This window comes from Taudactylus pleione, unplaced genomic scaffold (genome assembly GCF_031769625.1).
Source record: "Taudactylus pleione unplaced genomic scaffold, aTauple2 ptg000007l, whole genome shotgun sequence".
NCBI classification, from domain to species: Eukaryota; Metazoa; Chordata; class Amphibia; order Anura; family Myobatrachidae; genus Taudactylus; species Taudactylus pleione.
In genome coordinates this window covers 21,887,320-21,909,217 of record NW_028284410.1, presented here as the reverse complement: position 1 = coordinate 21,909,217, position 21,898 = coordinate 21,887,320, and the positions used below count along the sequence as shown (strand labels likewise).

General features: G+C 47.3%; 1 protein-coding gene across 1 annotated transcript in view; it reads right to left on the bottom strand.

Annotated features, from left to right (window-relative positions):
- RCAN3 (regulator of calcineurin 3) overlaps positions 1–20,217 on the bottom strand; it is a 47,709-nt gene extending 27,492 nt beyond the window's left edge. Inside the window, exons 1-3 of the mRNA XM_088460575.1 lie at positions 20,017–20,217; positions 9,249–9,491; positions 2,818–2,991 (exon numbers count right to left, since the gene is read on the bottom strand). Coding sequence (XP_088316701.1) covers positions 2,818–2,991; positions 9,249–9,449 — 375 coding nt within the window. The 5' untranslated portion in view covers positions 9,450–9,491; positions 20,017–20,217. The remainder of the gene's footprint in view (positions 1–2,817; positions 2,992–9,248; positions 9,492–20,016) is intronic.
- Between the last annotated feature and the right edge of the window lie 1,681 nt (positions 20,218–21,898).

The following is a 21,898-nucleotide window of genomic DNA, read 5'->3' as shown; positions in this document are numbered from 1 at the left end:
TACGGCCATATCCGGTCTGGATGCCCCCCCTGCGAGGGAATAAATGGACTTTAGGCAGATCTCCACCTTACGGTCCGTAGCATCCTTCAAGGAGGACATGGAGGGCATGGGCAATGTGGCACTTCGGACTAGGCGTGTCACATGAGAATCCACCTGTGGAGGGGATTCCCACTTAGAAAAATAATTGTCCGCAAACGGGTAAGCCACCGCTAGACGTCTTTGAGGCTGATACCAGGGTGTTTCCATGCCTCCTCTAAATGGTCTACTAACTGACCCGAAAGAGGAAACACTGTGGCGTCACCCTTAATATCCTTAAAAAAGGCATATTTGGACTTGGACACCGGGAGATCGTCATCCTCAATAACTAAAGCTGTGCGGACTGCCCGAATAAGGCCAGGAATATAAACCTTGGACTTCGCGTCCGACTCTTTAGTACGGAGAGGTTCTTGGTCAGATAGATCCAGAATCTCCCCATCATTTGACGTCACGTCGTCATCCTCATAAGGAGCGGACAGAGACGCCACCGGCCGCAACACAGACTCCCCTTGTAACACGTCCGACAAATGCTGCACAGAACTTGTCAGTGAATAAACCCACGCAGGTTCCTGAGAGACCTGGGGAGTGGAAATAGGGAGACTGTGGGGTACCATCAGTTGTCTTGGGAAACACTGCATGCTGGGACAATCCCATCTGTGAAAATGCAGGTGGCGGAGCTAACTGGCCCACTAGGGTTGTAAGCGCTTTGGCGAAACAAGCCCAGGACGGTTCCTGTACCGGAGCAGTGACAGTAATCGGCCGCGCCAACAAATAACACTGCCGACACAGCCCCTCCACCGTTACCCTCCCCCTCTGCTATTGGTACTTTGCATGTAGTACACAGAAGCTGGAGAGGAAATTCACTCTCAGACATGATGGTAAGTATGTGACCCCTCTCACTAATACTCGTTAGTATAGTGTGAGAACCACCCTGCAATCACCACACCGCAAGGGCTTTAGCAGAAGAAGAGCAGGGACAGTGAAATGGTTGACAGTAAAAAGTGAAAGTACAGGCAGCAGACGCAAGCAGAAGTCACATACGATGCAAAGAAATTAATCCCTGCACTATCAGCGCTGTTCTTCAACTACGCAGACACAGAGCCTGGTAGGACACAGCGCTGCATACACAGACCTGTATCAACGGAGAGGTATGCCGGGGGACCCAGACCACGATGCCACCGATCAACAACTTCCAGCAGCGTTCACCATGCTTCTTGAAAGATGGCCACCGAGGAGCAGAGAGGAGGCCGGCCTGGGGGAGAAACGCTGCCACAGGGCCAGGGCCAATCGGCAGGTGCAGAGAGGACTGTGTGCAGCCGGGGAGGCGCAAGCTGTGTACATGGAAGGCGCGCTCCCCTGGCATGCAATTAACCCCTGGGACGCCGCAGCGCTACCATTCAGCTGCGGTCCGCTGTCCCAGAGGGGTAGTGGAAGCGCAGGTTAGTTACCTGGCTCCACGCTGCAGCCAGCCCCCAGGGAGCCCCCTGCCTGGGGACTCTGGACCATGTATCAGCAGAGACCCACCGCGGGACCCTGCTGCTTACCTGCTGTCCCCTTGAATCCGGCCATGGTTCAAAACATCTGGGGTCACCGCTAGCTGTGACCCCAGATTCTTACCAGCATCCCCAGATCAGTACCGGCGTTCTGGTACCGGCGGGGTGTAGTGAAGACAGCATGGATGTCAGTAGTGACTGTCCATGCTGTACTTCCAGATGTGCAGCCACAGCTGCCGCAAAGAAAACTTCAGGGGCTATCCTTAGCCCCCCTCTAAACCGGTGCTCCGACTCTGAGCCGGGCACCAACAAAACTGAGATGCCTTGGCTTGGGGGCGGGGTATAGGAGGGGGACCCTAGTGCATCCTGGGAGGCTGAAAAGCTTAACTCTATGGTGCCCGATGCCTGACGTAATCACCTATACCCCAAGGAATCCTGTGGAACCCTATGGACCCTGATGTAGAAATTATATATTTCTTATACACATAATATGGAAGCCAAAGTTTCTGTGAATAAGGACATTTACCTGTCAATGATCAGGCATCACTGCAGAAGATATGTGGATCACAACTGCGTTTTGTAAATTAAACTTAAAAATACCTGTGAATATTATTTACAATGCATGCCAAAAAAAAAAAAATATATATATAAATATAAATATAAATCCAAAACCGGCACCTCTGCACTGATTTGGCATACATCCAGAGTTAGGAAATTCTATGGTCGTCACTGCACAACTAAACTCAGAAATCATACAAATGCCTACAGCACTCCTTTAAAAGAGTGTTTAAAACAAGTTCTGTATCAGAAAGAGAAGCAAACATACAATTTGAAGACCTGGCAAGTAGGAGGCACGTAGTCAAACACTCCCAAAACAATTAACAGGAATGTGCCGTAGCAACGACGTGGAAGTGCCAGCACAGACACATCAACTCACCCATGATTCTGCCCAAAATTATGGCATTTTGTTAGCAGCGATCTTGGGGCATATGTGCACACCTACTCACAAGGGCAAGCCAACTCATGGCTAAATTGAATGACCCCATTGCAGGTTTGTTACTCTTTCCCATTGAGAGATAATAAAACAATGTTTGAGGCTTACAAAAACATACTGTACAATATAACAAAATTAAATCTTGTAAAAACACACAAAAAGTTGTTATAGCTCTAAAAGCAAATTAAGTTCTCTTTTATATCGTTTGCTTTTTTTATCATGATCTTTAAAGTATCAAGATGGAGACTATTCAACGTTTTTCCACCACACTTTAAAGACACACTTATTTGTTACCTGAGCAAAATACAATTTTAACTTCTTTCCATTAAAGTCAGACTCGTGAAGCTCAATTCTCGCTCTTGCTGCTGCTTCTGGGTTACTGAAGTTTATTCTCACTCGTCTGAAGCTTTTGAACAACTGGAACGAAACTTGGTCATCATATATTGTGAATAGAGCTTTGAATCGTTCCTGTAAGAAATCAGAAACTAGAATTATTACCAACATAAAAAGATTAAAAATAAATAAACAAACAGCAATGTATAAAGTCCCAAGGCACAATAGTCACTTATGCGGCCACCTTCAAGCAGAAGACCACCTATTCCTCTAAAATGGTAATTTGCAACAAAAAATTGACAGGTTAAAAACAAGAAAGTCTGTTACACTCCCAGTTATGTGGAAAACACAACAATTCTCCAGCAAACCTACACTTGCCTCCTTATGTTTCTAAGCTAATTTCACACTTCAAGTTATTCTATAGACTTCTTTTTTTTTTTAATTTTTTACTTTCTGAGAAAGGTAATAAATAATAATAGGTAATAAAAAATAATTAAATGTACAGTGACTGCAAATACTCGCTATAGCGCGTATTTTACATGACTTTGTGGAGCAAAACACTCATTTCAAAATAGTTGGGTCTCCATGGACGCACTCTGCTGCTGAGAGAGGCTGTAGAAGATTGTCTCAGGTGTGGTAGCACATGGGGGAATTCTGTTACAGCAGGTAACAGAGGGGGTTTCACTGTCTCACGCAGGGGGTGTTTCCGAGTACCTGACGGACAGATTCCCTGTACACTACCCACAGTGGGGGTAGAGCCAATACGGCAAGCCCCACCCCCATCCCACATGCAAATCACGGCATTATATCGTGAGGGGTCGGGGCCTACAGATGTGAAGTGTCCGCCCACATAAGTAACCTACAGCAGCCTTAAAAGTGTAAGTATGTATACATATATGTTGCTGTGTGTGTATATATACACGTTAGTGATTGATTGATAGATATATATATATCTATCAATCACTATCAATCACACACACATAGGCTGATTGAAAAGTAATAAGACTGCCCCTGTTTTTCTGTCCAGTAGGTAGACGTTGCAACGCCATGCTGGTTATTGGGAAGCTCATACATCGATGTGTTTGAACCTGCGGTTGGACTGCCGTAGTCCTCTTTGTTTGGTCACAGCGAGTGTAAGATCTTCCATCGTTTCGCTTTCGCCATGGTGGATGAGGGAGATGTGTGTGAGATTAAGTGAGTGAATTTTTAGTTAAACTTGGAAAAAGCGGAAATTATACACATGAAATGTTACAGCAAGCATACGGTGGAGAAACAATTAGCTATGCTGCAGCATTTCGGTGGTGGAAGCTCTTCAAAGAGGGCAACACGCGAGTGACTGACGAAGAACGTTCTGGGAGACCATCCACCGCAGTTACACATGTCAACTTCACCAAAGCTGCGGAGATGTTGCAAAATGACAGAAGGTTAACTTTACGCTTCACTTGGCTTCTCATTCGAATGGGTTCAGCATATTGTGCAAAGGAACTGAAAATGCCAGGTGGGTACCCAGAAATCTCACAGAAGAGCAGATGTGACGACGAGTTGAACTGTGCAAGAACATTGTTTGAATGTCGTAGAGGATGCCCGATTTCCTGACATCTACTGGGACGTGACGAATCGTGGATTTGTCATTATGATCTGGTATCCAAACAACAGTCCAGTGTATGGAAACACGCAAATTCACCTTTGCCCAAAATATTCTGTGCGATTCCTTCGGCATGTAAAGTCATGCTTCTGCTGTTCTTTGATGTGCAAAATCTTGTTTCCTCTCATTCTATCTAGGGACACTGGAAACAATAGGAGTTCCAAAAGCTAGCCCACAAGGGAGGGGTACACTCTGTGCAGTGCGTAAAACTTTGCGCTTGTAAAGGTGTGCACAGAGTTTCAGGTAGCTGCCTTGCACAACTGCTCAACCTGCTACACTGCCAAAGAGCAGCTCACTCGTAGAACGTGCTCCGATGGGATTCAGAACCGGCTGACCCACAGGCAATTAAGCCTGTCTAACAGTAGATCTAATCCAATGGGCAATAGCCTGCTTAGAAGCCAGCCAGCCCTGCTTCACACAAAACAGAGACTATCTTGTCTAGCTCCACATAAATGTGCAAATCCCTGACCACATCCAAGAATAGAGAGAAGAATTGCCCTCGGAAGAATTCAACAGCCGAAATCCGGGAAAACCTTCTCCTGATTGATATGAAAATGTGAAAACTACCTTCGGCAGAAACAATGGACTTGTATGCAAATCCACACTATCGGGGTGAAAAAATTAAAATGGAAATTTAAAAGAGCTGCCAGCTCAGAGACTCTCCTTGCAGAGGCTATAGCTAACAAAAAAACACCTTTCCACATGAGCCACCTTACGTCTACCGCTTGAAGAGGTTTCAAATGAGCTTGCTGTAAAACCCCTAAAACCAGATTCAGATCACACAGTGGAACATAGGGAGGCTGATTCATAACAACCCTCATCAAAGTCTGCATCTACGGCAGCAATGCTAATATACTAGCTAACCTAGTGCTGATCTACTCGTTCAGCACTTAATTTTAAACTGAGGGAGCTTATATATTACAAAAAGTTTAAGCTATTAAGTGCTAGCTCCTCAACCCTCACTAACTCCATGGACAAGAGTGACCCCCAGATAAGGAAAGGAGAAAGAATATACGGCCCAAATTTGGCCCTTCAAAGTAGTAAGACCTAGACCCTTGTCTAGCCCCACCTGTAAGAAAGTAAGAATAAGTGACAACCAGAACAGAGATGCCAGCAACCCCCACGCTCATACTAGCCAATATAGGTTTTCAGACCCTATGATAGATGGCTGCTGTCAGAGACTTCCTAGCCTCATAGTTTGTAACATCGCCTTTCAGTCAAGATCTGGGTTTCAAATACCGTGCTGTTAAAGCTAGATGTTGCAAACTTGGGTGCCAAAATGGCCCGAGTGAGCAGATCTTCCCCGATAGGAAGGTGCCAATGGAGGATTCACCAACATGGACAATAGATCGGCAATCCATGCCCTCCTTGGTCAATCAGGGGCCATAAGAAGCACATGCTCTCTCCTATTCCGCTAGAGGAACTTCAGCAACAAAAGAATTGATGGAAACATATAAGCCAGCTGAAATGCCCAAGGTGCTGTCAGGGTATTAACGAAGGTCCCCTGAGAATCTCTGGATCTTGCTCCTTAACAGAAATTTTTTTTTGACCAGAAGGCCACAGATCTATCGCTGCAACCCCCCAGCATTCCGCAATCAAATTGAACACCCTCTGATGGAGCTCTCACTCTTCTGAGTGAATTTTGTGCCCTCTCAATGTCAGCAATAACTGCATGTTGCACAGTCACTTATCTGTTAGATTATTAATCTCTGCAGTCAAGGACATGGAAGATGTAAAATGTATGCTCAGGACACCACACGTCTGACCTAAAGCTCCGAGGTTCATCTGAACCAGGTGTCCTGGAACTGAAGCAGACAAGCCCCTACTACCAGCAGTCTGGTAGCAATCTGCGGAAGGTCACACTGAAGCCTTGTGTCCTTGCTTGATTCCCGAATGCCTAACTGCCACTGCCATGCAGTCCCTGACATATTTACTTCTATATTCCCAGTCTGTACCCTGGGGGACAGAGCCCAAGTCTTTCCAGGGAAACGAAAGGGCCTAGACCTAGGTGTTTTAGCCCTAGAAGGTATAATGAAAAGGTACAAACTTTTACCTACTGCTGTTTGGTCCAGACTGAATTGCATAATTTCCCAAACAGCCACTACCAGGACTTTCTTTGATTCCAGGTCTGTCTGCCATGCCCTTAACCAGAAAGATTACCATCCAGAAACAGCTAAGACTGATATGCCCAAAAGAAAATAAGCTATATCCATATATAACAACACATGGCCCATGTGGATGGAAGTTTGTTTAGTATTATCTAGCATGACAAGGAGGTCTGCTTAAACAATACTGGACTGTACCCCCTCTGCCAACTGATCAATCCATGTTGCAAAGGCCTTGTCTGCCTAATGGTGCATACACACTGGGCGATTAAAGTGGAAGATTGAACGATAACGATATCGTTTAGTCGTCCACTTTATCGTCCATTTTTAACACAAAAACGATGAACGATGACGAAGCGCGTTCCCGCGGGTCGTTCATCATCGTTCAGCGGGTTAACATGCAGGCCAACCTGACGATGTCGTCAGGTTGCTGCATGTTATGGAATGGGGGAGAAAGCCCGGCGCTGAATGATATCGTTCAGCGGGTGTGCTCAATGTCATGAACGACATTGGAGCACACCCTGCCGGGGACATACTAGACGATAATCGCTCAGGGAGCATATCGTCTAGTGTGTACGCACCATAAGTCTTAGCCAGGGCTGGTTATATAGCTGTCACTGCAAGGAATTCAATATAGCTTTCATCTGAAGGTCTGTTGACTCTCTCAACACTGCCAAAGTTGATGTAGCTTTAACCAGTCTAGCAATAGGTGGCACCTTTCACAAATTTGTATCCATCTCCAAGAAAGCATACGTAAACTTAAAGATGGATAAAAAGTGTAAGGCTGCTTCAGGTTATAACCAGAACATCCTCAAAATGTGAAATGCAGGAAAAGAAACTACCTGCTTCTTTTTCTGTTTCAAGAAGGCAGACGAAGTTCCTCCCGCTGGGATTTGTAAAGTCTGGCGAATAGGCATTATTAGATCCTGCACTCTCACACTATCTGGTGACTCCTCGTCAGAAGAAGAAGAAGAAAAGGGGTATGTCTTGGGGTGGCATTCACATATAGCTGTGACCTCTAGTGATCACTTTTGTCTCCTTCTAGAGCGAAGGGAAAGATATAACATAGCAGTTCTAATATAAAGCTTTGGAGCTGCTACATCAGATGTCCGTTGCTATTGAGAGACTTGTGCAGCACGAAGAGTAACCTTGTGGTGGCAATCAAGAGTATAATATAATACTTGAGTAGTGAGGTGATTTAAATAAAGTTCATTTTTAAACCATCCTAAAATAATAAAAGGATCTTCCCATTGTGATGTATTACTAGATTAAAATGTCTACACAGTAAATCTTTTTTGGTTTACAAGTTGTATAAACTAGGTCAATAGATGTGTGTCATCCAACCTCAGAATGTTACATGTCATACATACTATAAAGGGATACTAGTATGTAAATCAATTCTACAGGGCCCTCTATGTGCATGCAAGAAGGATGAATAATCAAGTACTGTTAGGTTATATACTCTCTTAATATCATAGAAACGGTCACGAACAAGCATGGCAGGGGAGCAGAGAAAGCACAAAGGAGACTCAAACATGCCTTAGAAGTCTTCTATAAAACAAATAAATCTGAACAAAGGCGTTTTACATAACAATACCACAGTAGTATGGGGTATGCGAAACATCAGTGCTTGAATGTTTGGTTGTATTTTATATTTTATTTAACATATTGTAAGCTATGTAGCGCTTGGAAAATTTACACTTTTATTTTTAAACAAAAAACTTGAATTAAATGCATTTTTGGCTTCTGGATAGGTTTTTACGTAACAACAGAGGCTAAAGCTGTAGCCAGATTGTAAAAAAGAAAATACATACGTATATAGAACAAAACAGAACAATGTTCATTAAACTTTAGAATACCCACCTGACTGCCAAGCAACACATTTTGGAAAAATATTTGCCAGATATGGGATAACTCCTGTTTTTAAAGTATAGGATTTGTAGAAATAAAAAACTAACACGTTTCCCTAAAACCTGGTCTTGTGATGTGATGTGATATGAGTGCGATGCATATGTTATGTCATGTTGCCGGTCAAAATGGACTCCAAATAAATACAAGACACAGCATTGCCATTCTGGTATACGACAAAAACATTGTCCCTTGTATAGACAAGTCATGTCGGTAGCACTTGAGAGATACATAAATACATATGACTATTTAACAACCAGAGATGCTATATACATTTATATGAATAATTACACTGCCAAATAAGAAGAGCTAAGGTTGGGCTGGATCACACTAAAATATGGATCCTATGTAAGGGTCCTCAGTCCAATCACCTAAACAGCAGAGAGTAGGTAAATATGCCTTTGAAGCACACCGACCCGATGCACATTTTATTTCTATAGATGTATTTAAAAAAATAAATATGTGCTATATAGTGGGCGGGAAAGCTTAATTTCATGTGTGCACTCAAATGTTTTCACAGAAGCAATGCTGAACGATGCTGTCACTGGAAAAGGTGTCAGTGTTCTAGCAGATATCACTGTAGTGCTAAACATTCACAAATAAAAGCCATATGACTAGTCTATAAAATAATGTTAAAAGTGCAATAATATTACTACATGTTTATCTAAACCTCTCTGACAAAATACATTTAATATAAGGCAAATTTTGATCTAAATGGTCATATTAGTACTAACCTTCTGTTCCTCCATTTCAAAGACAGACTCATGTACGCTACATGCAAATAAGGATGTTGGTAGGTCACTAAAATCCATCAGTTCTTCAAGGTCATCATCATTTTCACCAAAGATCATCTCCTCTTCTTCCTCCTCTTCTTCTTGGTCACTGCTGTATATTTCAGAGCTTTCATTCCAAGACTTCATTGTGTCTCTCAACATTGTTCCGTTTCCTAATTCCTTGGACTCCGTAGTCAAGAAAACCTATAGAATAAATTACAATTAACAGAAGATACTTCTAGCCCTACAACATTTCACAAATATGGACCAGGGCCTATATTCGCTAATCTCATACATGAATTTGTTTCTATGGCAAAGTTTGGGTATAGTTGAAGTTCAAGATCAGTTTATAGACAATGCATTGTTTGACTTTCAGGGTCTAACCATTGAGGAAGAATTTCCTCCTAGTATATTGTGCCAATGTCTACTTGTGAAAACAAAACACTCCTGATCAAGGTTATAAAATGTATTATTTAATTATTAACAGTTTCTTATATAGCGCAATATATTCTGTTGCACTTTACAATTGACGCAACGGGAATTAGATTTACAGGTTTATCTGAATAGATTATAAATCATTCCGAAATGCTGCTAAGAATTTTCATAAATTGTATTTCACTCTAGATAAATGACAAATTATGGCCTACCTGTGAAGTTTTGCTAGAGATTGTGACAATGCTGTTGGCCTCATTCATGTGTGTTGGAGGTGTCCTGTACTACTTAACTGTTTGAAATGAAGCTGTGAATCATTTAGTTCAGGCCTCTTCCCTCACTCCCTGGTCTTAGTACTTATTCATCATCGTACTTTACAGTTTACAGCCAAAAGTTTTGAGAATGACACAAGTATTGTTTTTCACAAAGTTTGCTGCTTCAGTGTTTTTAGACCTTTTTGTCCGATGTTACTATGGTATACTGAAGTAAAATTATAAGCATTTCATAAGTGTCAAAGGCTTTTATTGACAATTACATTAAGTTTATGAAAAATATGAGATATGGTAAGAACTTACCCTTGTTATCTCTATTTCTACGAAGTCCATAGGGTTCCACAGGAGACCTTGGGTATAGGTGATGACGTCAGGCATCGGGCACCATAGAGTTAAGTTTCAGCCTCCCAGGATGCACTAGGGTCCCCCTCCTATACCCCGCCCCCGAGCCAAGGCATCTCAGTTAGGTACCAAGCCATAGGCCGGAGGAGGAGAAGGAAGAGAGAGAAGAAAGATCTGGACACACACAAGAATCACATTCTCACCAGAGGGAGACGGAAAAACCGGTGACCAGAGCAAAGCCCATCTGCAGCACAGGTGCGACAGGGCGGGAGTCCTGTGGAACCCTATGGACTTCGTAGAAATAGAGATAACAAGGGTAAGTTCTTACCATATCTCATATTTTCTACTTCAGGGTCCATAGGGTATCCACAGGATACCTTGGGGATGTCCCAAAGCAGTATCCTTTAAGGGTGGGGACGCTCCTGTGCTGAAAGGAGAATCCGCCGCCCGAAGGAAGCATCCTGAGAGGCGAAGGTGTCAAACCTGTAATACCTCACGAAGGTATGGACAGAGGATCATGTAGCAGCCTTGCAGATCTGGACTGCAGAGGCACCACGTCGAGCTGCCCATGAAGGACCCACAGACCTAGTGGAATGAGCCTTCACAGAAGGAGGAACCGGCAGGCCTTCATGAAGATAAGCTTCAGAAATAGCCATACGGATCCAGGCTGCCAAAGTTTGCTTTGAAGCAGGCCAACCCTTTTTACGGAAGCCATAGAGGACAAACAAGGCGTCCGACTTCCAAAACGAAAAAGTGCGGTCAACATAAGTCCTCAAGGCCCGCACAACATCCAAAGTGGTCTCACCCACTGAAAGGCCTGGTGAGTTAAAGGCCGGAACAACTATTTCCTCGTTAACATGAAACTGGGAAACAACCTTGGGAAGAAATTCAGGACGAGTGCGTAGCACTGCCCTGTTCCCATGAAAAATCAAGAAAGGGAGTCTACAAGAGCCCCTAAATCAGAAACACGTCAAGCCGAAGCTATGGCCAGAAGGAAAACAAACAGTCTTAGCTGTTAGCCATTTAAGATCCACTGAGCCCAGTGGTTCAAACGGCGGTCCTTGGAGAGCCCTCAGGACCACAGCCAAGTCCCAAGGCGCCACTGGTGGAACAAATGGCGGCTGAATTCGCAGAACACCTTGCATAAAGGTGCGCACATCAGGGATTGTAGCAATCCTACGGTGAAACCAGACAGACAGGGCCGAAACCTGCACGTTCAAAGAAGCAAGACGAAGCCCATGGTCTAGTCCCGCTTGTAGGAAGGAGAGTACCCGAGACAGACGAAACTCCCGCGGTGCATAACCTCTCAGTCGACACCACTGGAAGAACTATGCCACACGCGATGGTATATTCTCGCGGAAGACTGTTTCCGAGCTCTTAGCATGGTACGCACTACAGAGCTGGAAAACCCCCTGGACCTTAACATGGCTGTCTCAACAGCCACGCCGTCAAAGACAGCCGAGACAGGTCCGGGTGAAAACAAGGACCCTGTGACAGAAGGTCCGGTCGGAGCGGTAAGCGTAGAGGACTGTCCACGGACAGACCCTGAAGGTCTGAGAACCAGTGCCGTCTGGCCCATGCAGGAGCTATCAACAGGAGCGTCCCTCCTTCCTGTTTGAATTTCCGGATTACCCGTGGAAGAAGGGAAACCGGAGGAAAGAGGTAAGCAAACCGGAATGTCCACCGGACGGACAGAGCATCCACCAGAGACGTCTCTTGTGCGAGACCCGTACACCGGCAACTTGTTGTTGTGCCGGGATGCCATGAGGTCGATCTCTGGAAGACCCCACCTGTCCACCAGCAGTTGAAAAACGTCTGGGTGCAGGGACCATTCCCCTGGATGAACGTCCTGGCGACTGAGAAAGTCCGTCTCCCAGTTTAGCACTCCCGGGATGAAGACAGCTGATATGGCCGGAAGATTCTGCTCCGCCCATACCAGGATTCGAGACACCTCCACGAGAGCCGCCCGACTTCGGGTTCCTCCTTTGCCGGTTTATGTAGGCCACGGTGGTAGCGTTGTCCGACTGGACCTGCACTGGGCGACCTCGGAGAACCCGATGTGCCACTGGAGAGCATTGAAGACCGCTCGGAGTTCCAAGATGTTTATTGGAAGCTCTGCTTCTGCTGGAGTCCACCTGCCCTGGAACAAGTGTGGACCCGAAACTGCTCCCCAGCCCCGAAGACTGGCGTCCGTTGTCAACAGGACCCAATTCGCCACCCAGAACGGACGACCCTTGTTGAGATGGGTCGTCTGCAACCGCCAGGCAAGGGACAGTGAGCACTATCGTCTGGGATTTTAAAGACTGAGGCAGTCCATTCCATTTGGACAGGATCAGGTGCAGCAGAGGTCTGGAGTGAAACTGGGCATATTCCACCATGTCGAAAACTGACACCATGGAGCCCAGTAACCTCATCGCCGAGTGCAGAGACACCCGGCGGCTCTGCAGACAACTGCGCACCCTCGACTGTAAGGCAGAGATCTTTTCCCCCGTCACAAAGATCCTTTGCTGTCCCGAGTCCAATAAGGCTCCGAGGTGCAGAATCCGCTGAGACGGGATCAGGGTGGACTTCTGCCAGTTTATCAACCAGCCGTGCCGTTGCAGTAGCGCAATGGTCAGGTCCAAGTGGCTGAGAAGGAGCTGCGGAGAGCCTGCCACTAAGAGAAGGTCGTCCAAGTGCGGCAACATGCGGACTCCCTGCAGCCGCAGGGAAGCCGCCATGACCGCCATCACCTTGGTGAAAACACGTGGTGCTGTCGCCAGGCCAAAAGGCAATGCCCAGAACTGAAAGTGGTCGCTGCGGATTGCAAACCTGAGGAACTGCTGATGGCGCAAAGAATAGGGACATGCAGGTAAGCGTCATGCATGTCCAATGACACCATGTAGTCCCCCGGTTCCAGCGCCAGAATGATGGACCGTAGAGTCTCCATCCGAAACTTCGGCACCCGCAAAGATTTGTTGAGAGCTTTGAGGTTGAGAATCGGACGAAACGACCATTGGGTTTCTGCACCAAAAAGATTGGAATAGAAACCCTGGCCCCTCTGGGAGAATGGAACAGGCACTATAACTCCTGCCTGGAGCATAGTGTGCAAAACCTTCCGCAGCTCCGTGGCTTTGTTCTGGTCTGATGGTAGAACCGTGGTGAAGAATCGAGCCGGGGGTCTGTGCCGGAAGGAGAGGGCATACCCGTGTGAGACCACCTCGAGAACCCAAGTGTCTGTCGTGGTGACCGACCAACACCGGGCGAACCGCAGCAGGCGGCCTCCCACTTTGGGATCCCCCAAAGGGAGGCCCGGACCGTCAGGCCGCAGGCTTGTCATCTGACTTAGGGGCCGGACGTCTGGAACTCCAGGTCTGCTTCCGGGGCTTGGCCGATTTCTTGGGGCCAGCCTGTCGGGGAAAGGACTGTGCCTTAGGCCTGCCCTGGGCCCTATAAGGCCGAAAGGACGGAGTACCTGAACGAGAAGGAACAGCAGCCGACGGGAGACATGTCGATTTAGCTGCCGCCAGCGTGGCTACAATCTTGTCCAGGTCCGGACCGAAGAGAACTTCTCCGTTAAAAGGCAACGCCTCCAAACCCTTTTTGGAATCAGCGTCCGCCTTCCAGGATCGCAACCACAAGGTGCGACGAGCAGCCACAGCTGCCGAAGAAATTCGAGACGCCAGGGTACTAATATCCAAGGCCGCTTCGTTGATATAAGTGGCCGAATCCCGAAGATTGCCGATCAACTCCGTCTGCTCAGTCGAAATTGACGGACGCCTCCAACGTATCAGCCCAGCGTTCCATAGCTCTGGCAACCCAGCAAATGGCCATAGCGCTGCCACCCCCGCAAGGGAATAGACGGACTTTAGGAAGATCTCCACCTTGCGGTCCGTAGCATCCTTAAGGGAGGACATGGATGGCATGGGTAATGTGGCACTACGGACAAAGGCGTGTCACATGAGAATCCACCTGTGGAGGGGATTCCCACTTGGCAAATTAATTGTCCGCAAACGGATACGCCACTGCTAAACGCCTTTGAGGCTGATATCGTTTGCCTGGCTGTTTCCACGCTTCCTCTAGGTGGTCAACTAATTATCCCGAAAGAGGAAACACTGTGGTATCTCCTTTAACATCCTTGAAAAAGGCGTATTTGGACTGTGATACCGGAGGCTCCTCATCCTCAATAACTAAAGCAGAACGGACTGCACGAATAAGGCCAGGTATATACACCTTAGACTTAGCGTCCGACTCATTAGGAAGGGGAGGTTCCTGGTCAGAAAGATTCAGAATCTCCCCATCGTCGGTCGTCCCGTCGTCGTCCTCATAAGGAGCAGACAGAGACGCCACCGGCCGCTTGTGAGGCCGCATCACAGACTCCCCTTGCAACACTTCTGACAACTGCTGTACAGAGCTTGTTAACGAATTAACCCACGCAGGCTCATGAGAGACCTGAGGAGGGGAAACAGGGAGACTGTGGGGTACCATTAGTTGTCTCGGGAACACCTGCATGGGTGACGACACTACTGACTGCTGGGACAAACCCAAGTGAGTGAAGGCAGGCTGTGGAGCTAATCGCTTTGGCAAAACAAGCCCAGGGCGGCTCCTGTACCGGAGCCGTGACCGTAATCGGTCGCGTCAACGAATAACACCGTTGACATAGTCCCTCCGCACTACCGTCCCCCTCCGCTATAGGTACCTTGTATGTAGTACATAAAAACTGGAGAGGAAAATCACTTTCAGACATAAATGGTAAGTATGTGACCCCTCTCACTGATACTCGTTAGTATAGTGTGAGACCACCCTGCAAGCACCGCACCGTAAGGGCTTTAGCAGAAAGAACAGGGACAGTTAAATGCTGACAGATAGAAAATGAAGTACAGGCAGCAGACGCTAGCATAGGTCACATACATTGCAAAGAAATCAATTCCTGCACTATCAGCGCTGATCCTTAACTACGCAGACTCAGAGCCTGGTAGGACACAGCGCTGCATACACAGACCTTAATTCAACGGAGGAGAGGTATGCAGGGGGACCCAGACCGCGATGTCACCGTCCTTCAGTGTCCAGCAGCGCTCACCATGCTTCCAGCAAAGATGGCCGCCGAGGAGCAGAGAGGAGGCCGGCCTGGGGGAGGAGCGCTGCCACAGGGCCAGTCAGCGTGTGCAGAGAGGGCTGTGTGCAGCGGGGGAGGCGCCGGCTGTGAGACAGGGAAGGTGCGCTCCCCTGGCATGCATTTAACCCCTGGGACGCCGCAGCGCTACCGCTCTGCCGCAGTCCTGCTGTCCCAGGGGGGTAGTGGAAGCGCAGGTTAGAACCTGGCTCCACGCTGCAGCCAGTCCCCAGGGAGCCCCCTTCCTGGGGACTCTGGACCATGTATCAGCGGGGACCCACCGCGGGACCCCGCTGCTAACCTTGCTGTCCTCCTTGATTCCGGCCATGGTCCTGAACATCTTGGGTCACTGCTAGCTGTGACCCCAGATGCCTACCAGCATCCCCGGATCAGTACCGGCGTTTGGTACCGGCGGGGGTGTAGGGAAGACAGCATGGACGTCAGAACTGACTGTCCATGCTATACTTCCAGATGTGCAGCCACAGCTGCATTGAAGAAACTTCAGGGGCTTTTCATAGCCCCCCTCTAACAGGTGCATCCGACTCCGGCCGGGCACCAAACTAAACTGAGATGCCTTGGCTCGGGGGCGGGGTATAGGAGGGGGACCCTAGTGCATCCTGGGAGGCTGAAAAGCTTAACTCTATGGTGCCCGATGCCTAACGTCATCACCTATACCCAAGGTATCCTGTGGATACCCTATGGACCCTGAAGTAGAGTCAATATTTGCAGTGTTGACCCTTCTTTTTCAAGACCTCTGCAATTTGCCCTGGCATGCTGTCAATTAACTGCTGGGCCACATACTGACTGATGGCCACCCATTCTTGCCTAATCAATGCTTGGAGTTTGTCAGAATTTGTGGGTTTTTGTTTGTCCACATGCCTCTTGAGGATTGACCACAAGTTCTCAATGGGATTAAGGTCTGGGGAGTTTCCTGGCCATGGACCCAAAATTTCGATGTGTTCCCCGAGCCACTTAAGGTGGCCATACATGGTGAGATTCAAAAGTTGGTCAGATCAGTTGTACGATTTCCCTTGAAAATTCTTTCCTTCATATACAGGACGATTTGTATTTAATATGTAACTATTTCACATAAGACCATACGATTTGATCAATCACATTACATAATGTGTGTCAATTACTACACGATCAGTTGAGATCGATCTGCAAAACCATCTGATCTGCGATCCAACTAGACGGCAGGAACGCGCATCTGGGTCGCAGAAGACTCAAAATACAACTATTTTCAAATGGATTGGTCTATCCAACCTGTAGAAACTGCCCAAATCGTGTGATCAATCGTCCCGTGTATGGCCAGCATTAGTTATCACTTTTGCCTTATGGCAAGGTGCTCCAACATGCTGGAAAAGGAAAGTGCTTGGGGGGAAGGGACCTGATGCACTGTGTGTGACTCCCGACCAGCTCAACTGGGCATGCGCAGTATTAGGACACTCCATACACCATAACATAGCGCGACTAGCAGGGCGCTACATGGCGTATGGAGCGGCTCCACTGGGCATGCTCCAGAGATCCTATGCACAACCCCCTGAGTTGGCACTGGCAGCCACCACAGTGCCGACATGCTGACAGTGCTGCAAGTGTGCGTCTTAAAATGCACAGTCAGTTTTGTAATGCAGAGACCCACTTTCAAACAGATCCGGAGTATGAAGTTGGGAAAATTTATTGAGTTCAGTTGGTGTTGATAAAAATAGTAAAGTTCAATTGCTCGGTCTATATGCAATGCTGGGAGTGCATCTTTTTGGTCAACAGAAATACCTGTATAAATGACAGAACTCACACACACCACTCACTAAGTCCTGTAGTGAAGATGTAAAAAAAATGTCCCTTACCAGGTCTCAAACTGGGTCGCCCACTCTTGAAAACCGCTCTACAAACCTCTAGCCCACAGTCACACCTGTTGTGTACAGCACGCAGTGCATCAGCGTAGTGCTGATACACTGTGTCACTCCCGATCAGCTCCACTGGGCATGCGCAGTAATATGAGACTCAAAACGTCACAGCATAACGCGACTAGCAGGACACCACATGGCGTACTGTCTACACCCACCCACTGCTGTTTTAAATAATAAAAAAATGTGTCTTCCTTTCAAAATATTATACTAGTACATTATATACACAGCTGCCCCCCCCACACACGTCATCAGAGCCCTGCACCCCTCACCCCATCATGTCATCACTGTCCCATGCCCCTCCACCCCATCATGTCATCAATGCCCCTCTACCACAATGTCATCACTGCCCCATGGGACCCTACTGTGCAGTACCAGTGTTTGCTGGAACAGATTTGTGCAGTGCCAGTGTGCTGCCAGTGTGTGGTGGAACCCTACAGTGCAATGCCATTGAAAGCCCCTAACCACCTCTTTGCCTCCCTGTACTGCGTCAGCTATCTACCCTTGCCCACTCCCTACCCCCGGCACAGCCTGCCCCTAGCCCCCTCAGCACTGTCGCAACTGCTGTCTGCACTTAGCCCAACTTCTCACTGCCTTTACCCCCAGCTCCATCACAACTGCTGCTTGCTCTTAATCCCCTCCACCCCAACTGCAACCTGCCCCCTGCACTGTGCCAACTGCTGCCTGCCCTCACCGCCCATAATATGTGATGGGACCCAGAAACAGTGGAGTATGGATCCACAACATTTTTTCGTTCAGCGCGACCACTGGTGAAAAGTGTAGAAGTTATTTTTGGGAAATTGTGCATTGAGGTTGGGGTGGATACTTTTTCATTTTACCAAAATTGCATTTCAGGATGGTACTGTAGGTGTAACCTTCCATGAGGCTTGAGGCCTACATCCTATGGACATATTTACTTAATGTCCTGCTACAAAATGATCATACAGTATAAAATAATGATTGACAAGGGGTAAAAGAAAAAAACATATGAAAACTCAAGGGGTATGAGCACTTAAAGAGATCAATGATCTAGAGGCCAAGATTTCCAAACATGGAGCCACTTTAGGGGCGATTCATTTGTTTCTCAGTACTGTAGCTTCCATCTGAAGCAACCCGGAGTTATTAAATTGTTTTGGGCAACCAGCGCTAAGGTTGTACTTATTGCGAATTTCTGCTCACACCCTCCTGAAGTTCAAGCAGAAATCCACTTAAAGTAGAGCTTTAGGACTGGTCGCGACCTGGCACTTAGCATGGGGGGAACCATTTAATGCAGATAACGATGTGCAACAGGGCACAAGAATCCAGCCGTTGTGACCTTCGCGGGGCAGGTCACACAAACAATTGAATAGCTCTCGTGCAGTTTAGATGTGAGCTATAAACAATTGTACTGCTCCCTTCGTGACCAAGAGAATAACTACAGATCACAATTCATTACTTATTTAATATGTTTCTACTTTTGACAATGATTAGCAAAATGTAGAAGGCAGCATCAGATTGGTTATCAATCTCAAAATCAGTGGCAAACTCTGAATGACCAACCCCCCCCACACACACACACACCTCTTTAAGCTTGTACTTAATGATCACTGTAAGTGGGCCCTTTTATTACTGATTGCATTTGTAATGTGATCTGGGCACAATAATGGGGCCCACAATCACATTGGAGGGACAGGGGTTCCAAAAGAAGCCCATCCCTGCAATGTGCTGGGAGTGACGTGATCTTGTCATCGGTGTCTTCACGCCTGTGCCGGAACTCCTGCACATACGTGGTCTACAGACTACATATGCACGGCGTCCATTGCCGGGGGAGGGCTCCTCTACCAGCTTGTTATGCAATATGTAGTTCATAAGCTACAGCGGCTTATGCCATCTTCAGATAGCGGAAATTGCAGAAACCAAGTTCCGGAATGCATTCCATAACTTGATAAAACAGCATCACATCCTCAAAAGAAACCTATGGAGGTTGCTGTGCTGGCGGAAATGGTGGCACAGCAGGATATATTGGAGATATCTGCTGTGGTCCCTTCATAATACATCTGGGGAAACTTAATATTTGCGGAGATTCCCCAAAGACGGGTGATTTCGGGGACACACCGCAAATATTAAATGGGCCCCTAAGAAATAGAAATCAGTGTATTAGTAAAAAGACAGTGTACAAACCATTTTTTGGCTTTTTTAAATAGTTGTAGCACACCTGCAACTTATACTATGCACTTCATCCAGTATGTATCCACTATCTTTACCATAGGGGGAGGGTAGAAACCATTTAAGACCTTCTTAAGGTAGTTACTATATGTTACTCATATGAATTGTTTCTGCTTTTGTGTGGCAAAGGCAGTACTCTATTGTTTTAGAGTCTAAACTCCTCAAACCACTACTGCGTACCAAAATCATTGTCAGGACACTAGGAATGTAAATAGTGGGATGATGCTAGGGCATAAATCTTAATTTGGGTGACAGGTCACAGATTAGGAAACTTTCATCTGCAACAGATGTATTTGTCCATAGTCAATTAATTGCTCCAGCAATCTTATACCAGAGATACAATATAGCAAGTGATAAAGACAGAGTGACCTCAGCACTGAGAGGGCCTGGTGCTGCTGCTGCAGGAGACAGGGGTGTGCAATGTGTACACAGGGGGCATCTATCCATAGGACAGCTCCTTGCCCAACCCACACACTTACCTGACGATAGCCCAGCACCTGCTGCGCCGCCCCTCACGCCTCATACCCCAGCGTCTGCGTCCTCTTCCGGCTGCTGCTCTCACTGACAGTTACCAGGCGCTGGTGGTGAGACCGTGAGAGGGGAGACTGATAGCGCCATCAGCCAAGGAGATCATCAGCTGCACCCTCCAACCAATCAGTTCAGCCGTTATGTTATGTGGGCGGTGCTGAGCGCTACAGTCTGTCATAAAATCCTTACAAGCCTGTGAGCCGGCCTCCTATTGGCTCTTTCTCATGCTGAGGCTAGTTAGGTAATTTTTGCCCTCTCATTGGCTGCCCTGGATACAGTCTGCTGCATCTTATTCTATAGGCGAGAATCGACCTGCCCCAGGCCCCCAGCCCACTGCCCGCTTGTCTTGCCCCCTGCTGCTCAATGCTCATCTTGCTGCTGCTGGGTAGAGGTCTCCTTCCCTGTGACTGCCAGAGCCGTGCTCTCTGGTTTCCACTAGCTGTAGTGTATACAGGAGCAGCAGTGTCTGCTGCCTGCAGGGGATGAACACGTTACGTTAGTCACATACTGCTGAGCAGCTACATTACCATTCCGGCATACATTACACGGAAGGGCTCAGCTGGCAGCTACCGCCCTGCAATAGGCAGAATCTGTGACAGGAGCTGGGACTCTCTACAGCCCGCTTAATGGGGACGGTTCCCGGCCTGCTGCGCCTTCTGGGGACACATTTATGACTTGGGGAGAGAGAACTCCAGCTGATGGCTGCCCCCTGCACTGTGATAGCTCCTGCGTTCTGTTAAATTACACATCACATTCCCATACCCTCCAACATGTCACAGGTAAAAACCGGTACATGGGCGTGGCCACATACATGGGGGCGTGGTACCCGAAAAGGGGGCGTGTCCACTGGTTCTGTACATTGGAGGCAGCTGGTGCCCTGCTGTTTTTTTGAGTGCCTACGATTTTAAATATATAGGGCTCTATTTATTAACATTATTTTTACTAAAATAGAGTGAAAAAGGGTGTTTTCACACCCTTTTCACATTATTTTAGTTTCACCTGTAGTTACTATAGGGCAATTGGAGTAGAATTAGTAAAATTCTACTCCAACCCCCAGTATCACTTATTTTTAGTAAAGCAGATCGCATTTCCCATAATTGTAATGGGAAATGTGATCTGTGTGCAAGTTACTAAAAATAAATTGTAAAAAAATACCGGGGGAAGCCCTGTGATAATAACGCCACCTGGAGGTGGCGTTATCCAGGGTCTTCCCCGGTTACCGGGCTCCCACTCTGCTCTAATGGGGAGAGCAGAGGCGGGAGCCGGTACCAGTAATCAGCTATGTGGTCTAAGTAGACCGCAAGCTGATTACTGTAAAAAAAAGAAAAAAAAATTAAACATTTTTTTTTTTTCCTTACCTGAATCCAGGGACCGGTGATCGGGCCTCCGGTGATGGCTCCTCTCCGGTCAGCTGGTCTCCCACAGTGCACTGGGGCCCGGTCATCAGGTGATCGGGTCCCAGTGCAGTATGGGAGATCACCTGATCGGGAAGCCCGGAGAAGATCACCGGAGGCCAGGAGGATGCAGGTAAGTGTAATGAAGGGAGGGGGGGGTCGCGGGGGGCGGGGCTTAGCGTCGGTGGGGGGGTAGTAGCGGTGGTCAGTCGGCGCATGCGCGGGCTCTTAGTCGCGGTATTTTTTCCAAAAATACCGCGACTAGAGTGCGGATGGGATCCGCAGGGACAGAGCTTTATCGCAAGCTCTGTCACTGCAAGGGATTTATAGTAAATCCCTGTGATATTGCCTGAATTCGCAATGCGAATTCACTCGGTAATATCACACTACAATCCGCATTCAATATGCGGATTGTAGTAAATAGAGCCCATAGAGAGAG